Genomic DNA, 13,515 nt, shown 5'->3' on the forward strand with positions numbered 1-13,515 from the left:
GCAGCCTGATGAGCACGCACAGGTTCCTTCTTGGGGTCAATAGTGCCCGGGTCAAAAAGACTGTCTTCATCTCTGTCCTCAGTCTTTGCAGCCGCGGCGGCAACTGGCAGAAACTCAGGAGTGGGGGGGACACTGGGTTCCACGATCTCACTTTTTGACTTTAACGTCTCTAAAATAGTTCTCCAAATGACTAACAAATGTTTCACAGTGTCACTGCCTTTTGTGGCTGCGTCCCACAACTTAACTCGTGCACCATTCCACAAAGAGACCTCAGATACGGTAGACTCATCAGTGTCTGGATAATGCGTCTTCAACCATTTCAACATTAAATTTAAGTCTGTCTCTTTAAAGGTTGCTCCCTTTGTTAGCGTAAGAATAAACACATAACCACCGGAATGGTTATATGAGGTGCTTTATTGCAGCGCTGGGAAACCAGGGGCGCTCGCCCAAATCTGGCTTCGACCTCGTCACATCGCGTTCGCAATTTATACACTAAAATTTGGTTACTAATACATATTTAACACGGATTGCATCATTAACTACTACATATGTATCAAGGATTGCCACATCAGTCTATTACGACATCAGCCTCTTCTGCGCTTGCGCAGCCTCTTCTGGTGGTCGCATTGATGAAGTAAGGAGTCTTCCTCAGATGAAGTAAGAAGTCTTCCTCGCTCTGTCCTCCTTCACCTTTCTGTTCTTTGGATATATCCCAACCATTGTGTGGACGCCAGTATTGTCTTGTTCTCACTTGACTACCCTGGTGTGTCCATTAGTTTCTACTTCGATAGACTTTCACAATACTTTTTAAATCTACCCGTATGCCCTTTACCGTATATAATTATGTTAGCTCTTACCACCTAGCCTACCATTGTTAACATTGGTTACTGAATAACTCTGGTACAAACTACAAACTGTACTGGAACATTACAGTATTTCCAAACCCACACTACTGATTTATAAATTTTCAAATATAATCATTTCTAATGTTTAGTTATCGTAAAATTTTGCCTTTTTCTCTAACATTTCCCCCCTTTGAAAATACTTCATTTAACTTAAGTAAGTATTTTCATTCTCTTAGGTAGCTGTTTTCTGATAAGTCAGTGGAGGTGTAGGGTATTTCAGATGTTTCCTAGTTACTGCCTCTATGATTCGATGGGTCCATGCCCTGTTTTGGGCTATTTCCTTTCGAATACAAAGATACATCAAATATAGCATTAAAAATACAATCAGTATCACTATTATAGTTTGTACGAGGGAATGGACCCATCCTGTGAGGTGAAGGCCTAGATCATCAAAAAGTGCTCCGATCCAATTTTGTTCAATATATTCTTTTTCTTTTTCCGTTTCTTTTTCAATGTTGTACAGCTGGGAAATGTCGTATTCTATATCTGTGGTCACATTAGGAATGTGAATACAGCAGTGATCCACTCTGTCCTTTAAATATCCACAAACGCCATGTTCCTTAAGTAATAACATGTCTAATGCCATTCTGTTCTGCAAGGTCATTTTGGTTGTTGCCTGCAATTGTAAATTTAAATTTCTGAATCCTTTTTTTGTTATTCTGGCTAACCTTTTTGTTTGACTAAACAGGTTGTCAATCATTTCTCTGTTTCGATATGCTGCCACTGGGGCAAGTAGAGATTCAAAAGCCCATCCTATCTTAACTCCTGTTGAGGGCTCCTGCCAAATGTCTTCATCATTATTGTCGTTATTATCTATATTTCTTCTTGTTCGAATTTGTAAGATTTCTAATTTGCCTTTGAATGGTGACTTTTTCCAAATTGGACAAAGAGTCGGTAATCCTAAAGTAATTTCTTTAGCTGGACCTTCCATGGGTAGGTGGGTAGTCCAGGTTCCGTCACTTGCTGCCCAAACGAAATGTCCCATACTATGCACTGTTGAATATTTACAATCTATATTGTCAACGGGGACTTGTATTACTTTCCCTCCAATTTTCAGTCCTCGGCACGCGCATCCTGCCTTTAAAGCAATCTTGATTGGAGGTATTGTAATTTTCTCAGGGTCAGTGTCACAATCTAAGATTCTGGTACAATTCCACCAAGGAACATTTTTGATTATATTTTGACTAACCCTATTTATGGACAGTAAGTTACTGATGTTTATATTTTCTGTTACATTTTGTTTTCCTGTCCATCTAAGACACCAAGAGATGTTCCCAATATATTGGAATTTCTGTAAAATGCTCACTGACCAAATTGTATTCCAGTCTTGTTTTGAACTATTTGTTTTTCCACATTCCCACACCCTTTTTTGCCTGTTTATCTTGATTTCTTTCTTATAAATGCATTTTCCCCATTCATCTCTTACAGAGGTAAATTGAGCATTTTGGTATCTCTCACAAACTGATCTTAGTACTAAAACTGCAGGATCTCCAAAAACACCTTCTTCTCGATATTCTGTCATTGTCATGTTTTCCGTTACCTCCTTTTCCTGACAAGTGATTGCTCTGTTAATTTCTGAAAGTGAGAATGTTATTATTCCCCATTCAGTTGGTTCTCCTGCCGCTTTGGGTATTGGTAAACAAGCTGTTATTCTACTTGTGTTTTTCATCTTTGCAAAATCTTCAATCAGTCCTATCATTAAATTTTCCTCAGGATTTCGATGATACAATTGGATTATTTGTGTTGAATTTACTGATCTTTTAGTCCTTTTTCTTGTAACCTTAGTTTCGTTATGGCTAATTGTATATCCAGTCCTATAGGACCAATTATCTTTTTCCCAACTACCCTTGTTGGTGTTGGTCCTATTGGAGTGGTTTTTGTGAACTTGCAAGTCAGAATGGCATCTTGTTTTAGGTCGTTTTAAAACATCTTTCTGAGGGATTGCTAGGATAAAAACAGCTGTCAGCTCTGTTAACGACCATATGAAAATCAAAGTTTTATAATAGAACCCAGGCATCTTATTTACATTCCAGTTTTAGTTTTGTAGGGCCTAGTACCTGTGTTTCCCAGATTTTTGAAACTTTCTTTATTCGTGTATAATGTATCCAAGAATCTATTCCTTTTACCTTCACTGCTGTGAATGTGGTTAGCAATACTTGATATGGTCCGTCCCACCGTTCTTTTAATGGTTCTTCATTCCAGTTCCGGATGTATACTTGGTCTCCTGGTTGGATATCATGTGCTGGATTTTCCAGAGATAGTGGCCTATTCCACACCAGAGTGCTTCGCAGTCGAGTTAAGGTTCTACCGAGAGATAGCACATAATTATAAACATCCTGATTCCCTTTAATATGGGTATTAGGGTTGGGTTCCGGTGCCTCATATGGTTTTCCATAGAGGATTTCATAGGGGCTTACTGACATTTTACTTCTGGGTTTTATTCTAATTCGTAGCAGAGCTATAGGCAATGCTTGTGGCCATTTTATTTTGGCTTCCTGACATATTTTACTGATTTGTGTTTTTATTGTTTGGTTCATCTTTTCTACCTGTCCACTAGATTGGGGCCTCCAAGGAGTGTGTAAGTTCCATGATATTCCTAATAGTTTACTAACTTCTTGTACTGCGTTGGCAATAAAATGTGGACCCCTATCTGATGATATTCCTAAAGGAACTCCAAACCGTGGAATGATTTCTCTAAGTAACCATTTCACCACTTCTTTTGCTTGATTGGTGCGACAGGGAAAGGCTTCTGGCCATCCAGAAAAGGTGTCAACCCCTACTAACAGATATTTGTATCCTTGTACTTTTGGCAATTCCGCAAAATCAACCTGCCAATAATCTCCTGGCTCCATTCCTATTTTAATTTTTCCTATTTCAATTTGTCTCCTTACTATTGGATTGTTTTTTAAACAAATTTCACATTTTGATCCTACTGCTTTTGCCATCGTTAACATCTGTGTGGAAATTATTCCTCGTTTTAAATAAGTTACCAATGCCTCTGCACCCCAATGACATTTCTGATGTTCAGTTTGTAGAATTTTTCGCATTATTGCTGGTGGCACTATTACTTGTCCTGTTGTTGTTACATACCACCCTTCAGAGTTCTTTTGGGCTTTTAAGAGTCCTGCTAATTTCTCATCCTCTGTTGAATAGTTTGGGTTTTGTGGGAGATAGGTATTGAACGGGCTTACCTTCAACGGTATCAAAGCCATCATGCTCCATACTTTCCATGCTACTTGGCGGGCTGTTCGATCTGCTAATGTATTTCCTTCGGATATCTTTGAAGTTCCTCTTTGATGTGCTTTGCAATGCATGATGGCTACTTGTTTAGGTTTTTGCACGGCAATTATTAATTCTAAAATTTCTTTCTGATATTTTATGTTAGTCCCTTGTGAAGATAAAAGTCCTCGTTCTTTCCATAATGCTCCATGAATGTGTACCACACCAAATGCATATTTTGAGTCTGTCCATATATTTACCTTTTTGTCGTTGCTCAGTTCTAATGCTCTTGTAAGAGCTATCAATTCTGCCCGTTGGGCTGATGTTCCAGGAGGCAGTGCTTTGGCTTCGATTATCTTTTGCTGCGTTGTCACAGCATATCCTGCGTATCGTGTCCCGTTTTCCACAAAACTGCTTCCATCTGTAAAGAGTTCCCAGTCTGGTTGTTCCAGAGGTACATCCTTCAAGTCCGCCCTGGTTGCATATGTATGCTCGATGACTTCTATGCAATCATGTTCAAGAGTTCCTTCTTCTAAGTCTGTTCCTAGAAAAGCTGCTGGGTTTAACAGGTTAGTAGTTTTCAAGCTTATATCATCCTGTTCCAATAGGATTGCCTGATATTTCATCATCCGGCTAGGGGACAACCAATGTCCCCCTTTTTGTTCCAGAACAGTGGTTACCATATGTGGCACAAATACATCAATGTGTTTTCCCAAAGTTAGTTTTCTAGCTTCTTGAATCAAAATAACAGTTGCGGCTACTGCTCGCAAACAGGAAGGCCATCCTGCACTCACCGGATCTAGTTGTTTTGAGAAATATCCCACTGGTCTTTTCCAGTTGCCAAGTTTTTGAGTTAACACTCCCAATGCCAATCTCTGTCTCTCGTGGATAAATAATTGGAAATCTTTTGTCAGATCCGGGAGCCCCAGTGCTGGTGCTTTCGTCAGTGCCTCTTTTAATTTCTGAAAGGCTTTTCTCTGTTGTTTGTCCCAAACAAAGGTATGTGATTTTTGGGCCTCATATAGGGGTTTGGCAATTAGTCCATAGTCCATTATCCATAGTCTGCACCACCCCGCCATGCCCAAAAATATTCTCAGCTCATGCAAGTTCCGTGGTTCTGGGATAGCACAAATTGCCTCTATGCGATTTATTCCCAGCTTTCGCTGTCCTTGTGAGATTTCACATCCCAGATATAACACAGTCATGCATGCAATTTGTGCCTTTTCTTTTGAGACTTTATAACCATTTAAGCCTAGCTGATTCAGAATTTCAATTGTTACCTTTATGCACAGGGATCTTTGTTCTGTTGCAATGAAAATGTCATCTACATACTGTAACAACAGGTATTGTGATCTTGGTACTTGCATTTTTCCTTGGGTGGTCCATGTTTCCAAGTCTTTGGCCAGTTGGTTTCCGAATAGGGTTGGACTATTTTTGAATCCTTGCGGAAGTCTGGTCCATGTTAATTGTGTTTTCCGTCCATTCTGTGGATTTTCCCATTCAAACGCAAATAGTTTCCTGCTACTTTTGTCAAGGGGAATGCAGAAGAAGGCATCTTTTAAATCAATTACTGTAAACCATTTGTATTTTTCCTTCACAGATGTTAGCAATGTGTACGGGTTTGCCACTACTGGGTGGATATCTTTTGTTATTTCATTTATCGCCCTCAGATCTTGTACTAATCTATATTCGCCGTTTGGTTTCTTTATTGGGAAAATTGGTGTGTTATATTCTGATTCACATTCCTCTAAAATCTTGTATTTTAGAAATTTCTCAATTGTTTTTATGATTCCATATCTTGCTTCTAGCTTCAATGGATATTGTTTAACCCTTACTGGTTTAGCCCCGTCTTTTAACTCTACTCTTATTGGCTGAGCTGTCTTTGATTTTCCCGGGATCTCTGTTTCCCAAACTGTTGGTATTACCGCCTGCTCCACGTCTTTTGGAATTTGTGGAATAGGTTTGTCTTTGAGAACTAAAATTTGTCCTGTTTTGGATTCCGGGATTTGCATTATCAATTCGCCGTTTTCAAAAACAATTGTAGCATCCAATTTACTTAATAAGTCCCGTCCTAATAGAGGAATGGGACATTCAGGCACATATAAAAATTCATGTGTCAATTCTTTTCCTTGAAATCGTAATTTTAGGGGTTGCAAAAATGGTCGCACTTCTTCTTTCCCTGTGGCTCCTACAATTGTTGTAGCTTTCTTTCCTATTTTTCCATGCAAGTCATTTAAAACTGAGTAAGTGGCCCCTGTATCTATTAAAAATTTTACTTCCTCCTCTCCTAGTTGGATCTTTACAAGGAGTTCTTTATTTTCTGCTCGGCTTAGTCAGCTTTGATTAACAAAATCCCCCAACACCATTGTTTTAGCCATGTCGGATCCTGCAAAAGGATTTCTTGTTGACATGAATTGCCCCTCTTTTGATGGACATTCATTTTTCCAATGTCCTTCCTGCTTGCAAAGGGCACATTGATTATATCCTATTCTTTCTGTGTTTGTTCCTAATTTTGGATTATAGAATCCTCTGCCTCGTCCCCGTCCTCGCATACTTCCTCGTCCTCTTCCCCTGAAGTTAGAGAACCCTTGTTCTCTTCCCTGTATTACTGTCAGTAGATTTTGGTGTTGTTTCCGAGAGTTTTCTTTTTCTCGATTATTGTACACCTTCCAGGCTACCTCTAACAGCCTATCCAGGTCTCGTAACTCTGCCCCTTCTAGTTTTTGCAGTTTCTTTCTAATATCATCTTGAGACTGCCCCAGGAAAATCAAGGCTAATTGTGCTTTAGCCTGTTCTGTTTCCACATCTAAGTCCGTATATTTCTTTGCTGTCTCTTTAAGTCTCTCTATAAAGGCCGATGGTGATTCCGCCTTTTCTTGTCTAACACTGTACAATTTTGACCAGTTTATTGTTTTGGGCATAGCATGCTGTACTCCAAAAACTACCCAGTTTTGATATCTCCGTAGATTTCTCATTCCTTCTCGTGTGTTATAATCCCACATTGGATCTTCCATCGGAAAGTTTTGATCTATGTTTCCCCCAACTATTCCCTGCCTTATATCCTCCCGAACCCTTTCCCGAGCACTTTTTACCACCATTTCTTTTTCTGTTGAGTCCATAAGGGTATCTAAAAGCACTTGTATATCATCCCAGTCTGGGTTTTGGGTTTTCATAATCATCTTTATCACTCGAGCTACTTTATCAGGATTTTCTCTATATGTTCCTGCCGATTGTTTCCATATAACCAAATCCCCAGGAGAGAAAGGTATTTTAACGTATACTGGTCCCTCAACTCCGACTCCCTGTCTTAAAGGAGCAAGCACTGCGCTAGCTGCCTGAGGCTGTGTTTCTCCTTCTCGCCCTCCCCTCCGGCGAGTTCTGTGTGAAACTGGGGTGACAGGGGAATTTATTTTCCTACCTCCCCCATTTTCACCCTCTTCCTCACTCTCAAGATCACTATCGCTTTCTCCCTGCTCCCCCCTTTCCTCATCTGTCACTAGCGGAGCTATTAACAAGTCAAGATCCTCCTCATCCTTTTGATGTCTCCGACTATTCCCTAAGGCAAGGCATTTCACACATTCCTTTCCTCCAGCACACCCCTTGCATTCTTCAGCACTGCTTGCTTTAACAACCATTAATCCACAAGATTTCTGCCACTTATCATTGTTTCTTAGGATAAAGAAAAGATCCACATATGGTACTTCATCCCATTTTCCTTCCCTTTTACAATACAACATCAACTGCATGATAGTATTATACTGTAAGGTTCCAGTCTCAGGCCATTTTTCTTGATTTTCTAATTCATATTGTGTCCACCATACATTGCAATAATCAATTAGTTTGCTTTTCCGCATACTTTGCCCAAATCCACCCTCCTTCCAATGGCTTAAAATACAACCTAAAGGAGATGATTTAGGAATTGGTGACATTTTATAATTACAAGATGATTTCTAAACAGGCTTCACACACACACCACTATATTACAAAACTTATACAGACAGATGCTGATCCTGCAGCACAAATACCAATACCATAACCACGTTTGCCGAACCTGCAGAGCTTTCGCTACTGTCTGACGGACGGCGCCTAGGCTTTTACCCCGAGAGCTCTCTAGCCCCAACCAAGTGCAGCTTTCACCGCGTCTAACAGGCAGGCTTTACTACTAGCCCAGCCAAACGCAGCTTTTCGCTGTGTATAACAGGCAGGCTTTTACCAGACCTTACCAAAGGTCAATACACCATACTCTTACTAGAAATCAGTTCTGTAACTTAAATAAAGCACCTTTCTTACCGTGTCAGAGGTCCGTCGTGAGCAGCAGAGGTCGGTCGCGGTCGATGGCTCCCCGAGAATCTCTCAGTGCCGGCTGGAGCGGGGTCGAAACGCGATCCGCCTCAGCAATGCCCGCGAGGTCCCACCTGGGTCGCCAAAATGTTAGCGTAAGAATAAACACATAACCACCGGAATGGTTATATGAGGTGCTTTATTGCAGCGCTGGGAAACCAGGGGCGCTCGCCCAAATCTGGCTTCGACCTCGTCGCATCGCGTTCGCAATTTATACACTAAAATTTGGTTACTAATACATATTTAACACGGATTGCATCATTAACTACTACATATGTATCAAGGATTGCCACATCAGTCTATTACGACATCAGCCTCTTCTGCGCTTGCGCAGCCTCTTCTGGTGGTCGCATTGATGAAGTAAGGAGTCTTCCTCAGATGAAGTAAGAAGTCTTCCTCGCTCTGTCCTCCTTCACCTTTCTGTTCTTTGGATATATCCCAACCATTGTGTGGACGCCAGTATTGTCTTGTTCTCACTTGACTACCCTGGTGTGTCCATTAGTTTCTACTTCGATAGACTTTCACAATACTTTTTAAATCTACCCGTATGCCCTTTACCGTATATAATTATGTTAGCTCTTACCACCTAGCCTACCATTGTTAACATTGGTTACTGAATAACTCTGGTACAAACTACAAACTGTACTGGAACATTACAGTATTTCCAAACCCACACTACTGATTTATAAATTTTCAAATATAATCATTTCTAATGTTTAGTTATCGTAAAATTTTGCCTTTTTCTCTAACACCTTCACCTTAAGGACTGAAAACATCCATAAAACAGAGGCTTCTTCCTTAGCGATTTTTTCCCAAGTCCCAAGCTCAAAGGCTTCTCGAACCCCCTGGATTAAGTCCTTCTCCTTAATCCAGAGCAACAATCTTTTTAGCATAGCTTCATCATACGCTATCCCTCTCGCAGAGAGGATATGTCGGAAGAGTTGAAGTACTGCATACTTATGTAGGCAATTAATAACTGTCCTCCAGTCTTTAGCACATTTTTCTTTTTCGCTTGCTTGTTACCATCAATCACTCTAGTCCAAAGCTCATCCCCAAACTTCCTCCATTCGGGTGGATCAAATACATCGTTAGGATCTCGGAAACAACCTAACTCTCTCGCGTATTCTAACAGAGCCTTTAATCCCTTCGTTAAGTCCAATTCCTTATCCACTTGCCGCTTCTCTAAGAAGCACTTAAATAAATCATATGCTGCCTCTCTATCCATTATTACTCAATTATTACTCAACTTTTTCTCAACTCATAAGACGTTGGCGCCAGTGCAGCTCACCAGGAGGTAGACGATATACGGGCGGCGAGCCAAGTAAAATCTTGCTCAGGCTTTCGGAACCGACGCTGCCAGCAGCGAAGCGTTCTTTGCCTTCCAAAGGCTGCATTCTTCGGAGCTTTCCCGATCCCTGCTATCTTCCCAGCCTTTAAAGGTACCTGGGTTCCTGTTCCAATCAGTCCGCTCCCCTCCTATTCCAGCTGTCTTCTTCGCTCAGTCAAGCAACAGCAAGAGGGTCCCTAGTTAGGCACCAATTTGTTGCAGCAGGGAGGAATCAACACGACCATTGTGATCAATAAGCACGATTCATTTATTGGGCTTCTACCTTCGGTTAATATAACAGTGAATATGCAAATACTAGGCACTTGATTGGTTCTGGCACAAATAAGGCATTGCGTAAGCTCTACACTTTTGCAGCTACACCGTGCACCCCCCCACCATCCTCTTTCTCATGCACTTATCGCTTAGTGTCCTTGGCTGTGATTGGTCATAGCATGTTGCTGTTTGCCGGTGTCCTTCAGTTCCTCATTATCTGGTGCTAGTAAGTCTGCACCATTCTACACAGATGTCTTGTTTCAGCTCGTTGATGGGAACACGACCTTTCTCTGTTAGCCACTTCTCCACACATCAGTCTGTTATCAGCATTGTTCTTAGGCTAAAGTCAAAACCACAGCACTGCACCAGCTATTAGGAAGGAGAAAAATAACTGCTACAGCTGAACCCAGGACAGGAGGCCACGAGGATAAGGAAGCTGGAGCACCTCCCATATGAAAACAAGCTGAGAAAATTGGGGCTGTTCAGCCTGGAGAAGAGAAGCTGTGTGGAGACCTCATAGCAGCCTTCCAGTATCTGAAGGGGGCCTACAGGGATGCAGGAAAGGGACTCTTCATCAGGGACTGTAGCAATAGGACAAGTAGTAATGGCTTTAAATTTAAACAGGGGAGATTTAGGTTAGCTATAAGGAAGAAATTATTTGCTGAGAGAGTTGTGAGGCACTGGAACAGGTTGCCCAAGGAATTTGTGAATGCTCCGTCCCTGGCAGTATTCAAGGCCAGGTTGGATGGGGCTTGGAGCAACCTGGTCTAGTGGAAGGTGTCCCTGCCCATGGCAGGGGGGTTGGAACTAGATGACCTTAAGGCCCTTTCCAACTCAAACCATTCTGTGATTCTATCAAAATCCCACCACAGCATCCTGAAGGAGAGCAAGCACAGTCACAGCTGGAGACAGAGCATCTCCTTGCACCCATGCCTACCACCAAGCCCGAGCCCTCTGCTTCCCTAGGTGCAGGAAAATATCCCCCCCCCCCTGCACCTACAGCATCCTCCCTGGACTCTCAGAGGGGCTGGTTCCCTTTCAGATTGCAATTCTCTTTCCACCAAGAAAGGGGAAAATAAATAAATAAATTCACGAGTCACTAGAAGGTGGAAAACTTATCCAAGGACCCAAGGCTTCATTTGTATAGTGGCTGCAGCACCAAAGACAAGCAGCTTGAAGGTTGCTTTTGAGCCCCTTGCTTTAAATGCAGCAGAAGGATGGTTTACACAGGGGACCATCAGAGGCTGGAAAACTGCTGAAATCACATCCCTCTCTCCTGTCTTTCTCCTCTCCTGGAAAGACCATCCCAGGCAAGATCCAGCTGCTGAGTTGGTTTGGAAGGTTTTCTTGCACAGCTGAGACAGTGGTTATGAAAATGTCCAGTTCCCCCCATTGCCTACTGTGCTCCAAAGACAGCAAGCTGCCCGGAAGCACTGGTATGGTTTTCCCTTTGGACACCTTTGTGCTGGGGGTTGTGTCCAGGAACAGCCAGTATCCCTCCCATGCCCCTCAGTGACACCAGGCCAGATGGTGTTTTTCAAGGCAGATGGGGTAAAGCACCATCATTTCAACAGCCATTTGGCACAGGCAAAAACATTTAAAAAAAACCAAAAAACTATCCTTCTCACTCTCCAGATTACAGAACAATTCTTAGAAAATACCAGATTTTGGTCCCAGGGCTCAGGAAGCAATACACAGCTTTCTGAAGCTTATATTAATTTTAAAGACTGGTTCAGTTGTTAACATCTCATAGCATCGCAGACTGGTTTGGGCTGAAAGGGACTTTAAAGCTCATCTAGATCCAACCCCCCGTGCCACAGGCAAGGACACCTTCCACTGGACCAGGTTCCTCCAAGCCCCATCCAACCTGGCCTTGAACACTGCCAGGGATAGGGCATCCCTGGGATAGCTTTTACTTCACTCTCTATATGTGTGTTCACATGAACTGTACAAAATGTCATAATATTCTATTTATGCCATGCAAATAAATGAACATAATTATTTCAGACTGAAGGAATGTCAACAGGGTATCCATCCAGGTTCCTGCTACCAAAGGCTTGCAATGGCATCACAGCTTGGGGTGGGATCAGCAGCTGTAGGCAATTACTGGGTTTTGACTTGAGTTTCCCAAATTCCACACACCTGTGGGCTGCGGGGTTATGTTAGCAGAAAAGAGCCAGGCTTTGTGATCCAGCCAAACAAAAGGGGGAAGGGAAAAAAAAAAAAAAAGAAAAAAAGAAGAAAGAAGCAAAAGCAACTAGGAGGGACCAAAAACACACTGGGGCTTGCAGCCATGTGTGGGGAAATATGCCAGTGGCTACATTTCACAGTGGGTACATTTTCTGCCAAAAAGCTTCAGGATTGCAGTCTGAAACAGTTCCAGCATTTGTAGCTCCTCTGGCTACAGAGTAAGGGGGGCTTTGCTCATGTGATGGGACTCTATTAAGGGGTTATCCCACCTCTTCAGGGGGGTTTAATCCCACAACCAAGAGCTTTGGGTGCCATGGGTCTCACCAAGGTGGGCAGCACCCATAGACCTAGCTGGAGTAGAGAGATGCCTCCCCATCAGTGCCAGTATGGGGATCCCTGGCTGGACAGTACTGAGCATGGCCCTTCCCATGGGAAACCCCTGGCTCTGGTTTTCTCTGGCTCAGCACTTCTCCCCCTTCACCTGCACAAAGCAGGCACCGCTGGGGATGTTTCTAATCACCCAGAAACCTGCTAGAGCAGCAGGCAAGGTTAATATGGCCATGTAGCACATCAAGAATAAAGACTTCTGAAGTGATTCTGTGCTTGGCCAGGGATAGAATCAGAGACTGGAACTGGATGAGTTTCAAGGTCCCTTCCAACCCAAACCAACCCTCTGCCACAGGCAGGGACACCTTCCACTAGACTAGGTTGCTCCAAGCTCCATCCAACCTGGCCTTGAACGCTGCCAGGGATGAGGCAGCCACAGCTTCTCTAGGGAGCCTGTGCCAGTGCCTCATCACCCTCACAGGTAAGAGCTTCTCCCCAAGATCTCATCTCAATCTGCCTTCTGTCATGTTAAAACCATTCCCCCTTGTCCTGTCCCTATAGGCCTTTGTCAAAAGCCCCTCTTCATCTTTCTTGTGAAGAAACACACTGGCACACTGGAAGCTGCTCTAAGGTCTTCCAGAGCCTTCTCTTCTCCAGGCTTAACAAGCCCAGCTCTCTCAGCATGTCTCCAGAGCAGAGGCGCTCCAGCCCTTGGAGCATCTTCGTGGCCTCCTCTGGACTTGCTCCTGTAAAGAATACGAGAATGATTCGTGTGTCAAGAACTTGGGAATCACTGTTACCAACGCACCTGTGACCAGTGTACCATGTGTGGGATGTATAAAAATGACTTTGATTATAATAAATGTTGCTGTCAATATAATGAAGGGAGAGAAGAAGAAACAAAGGAATAGAATAGTCTTCTTTTTAATCATT

The 13,515-nt window shown here is 42.6% G+C and overlaps 1 protein-coding gene across 1 annotated transcript; it reads right to left on the minus strand.

Moving 5' to 3' along the window:
- Positions 1-6,457: 6,457 nt before the first annotated feature.
- Positions 6,458-8,077, minus strand: LOC136004457 (uncharacterized). The gene has a single exon (XM_065660945.1). The coding sequence runs from the start codon at positions 8,051-8,053 to the stop codon at positions 6,458-6,460; it is 1,596 nt and encodes a 531-aa protein (XP_065517017.1). The 5' UTR covers positions 8,054-8,077.
- Between the last annotated feature and the right edge of the window lie 5,438 nt (positions 8,078-13,515).

The sequence above is a fragment of the Lathamus discolor genome, chromosome W (genome assembly GCF_037157495.1).
Source record: "Lathamus discolor isolate bLatDis1 chromosome W, bLatDis1.hap1, whole genome shotgun sequence".
NCBI lineage: Eukaryota > Metazoa > Chordata > Aves > Psittaciformes > Psittacidae > Lathamus > Lathamus discolor.

Coding starts and splice junctions, on each gene's coding strand:
- LOC136004457 (XM_065660945.1), bottom strand. CDS start 8,053: ATGTCACCAATTCCTAAATCATCTCCTTTAGGTTGTATTTTAAGCCAT.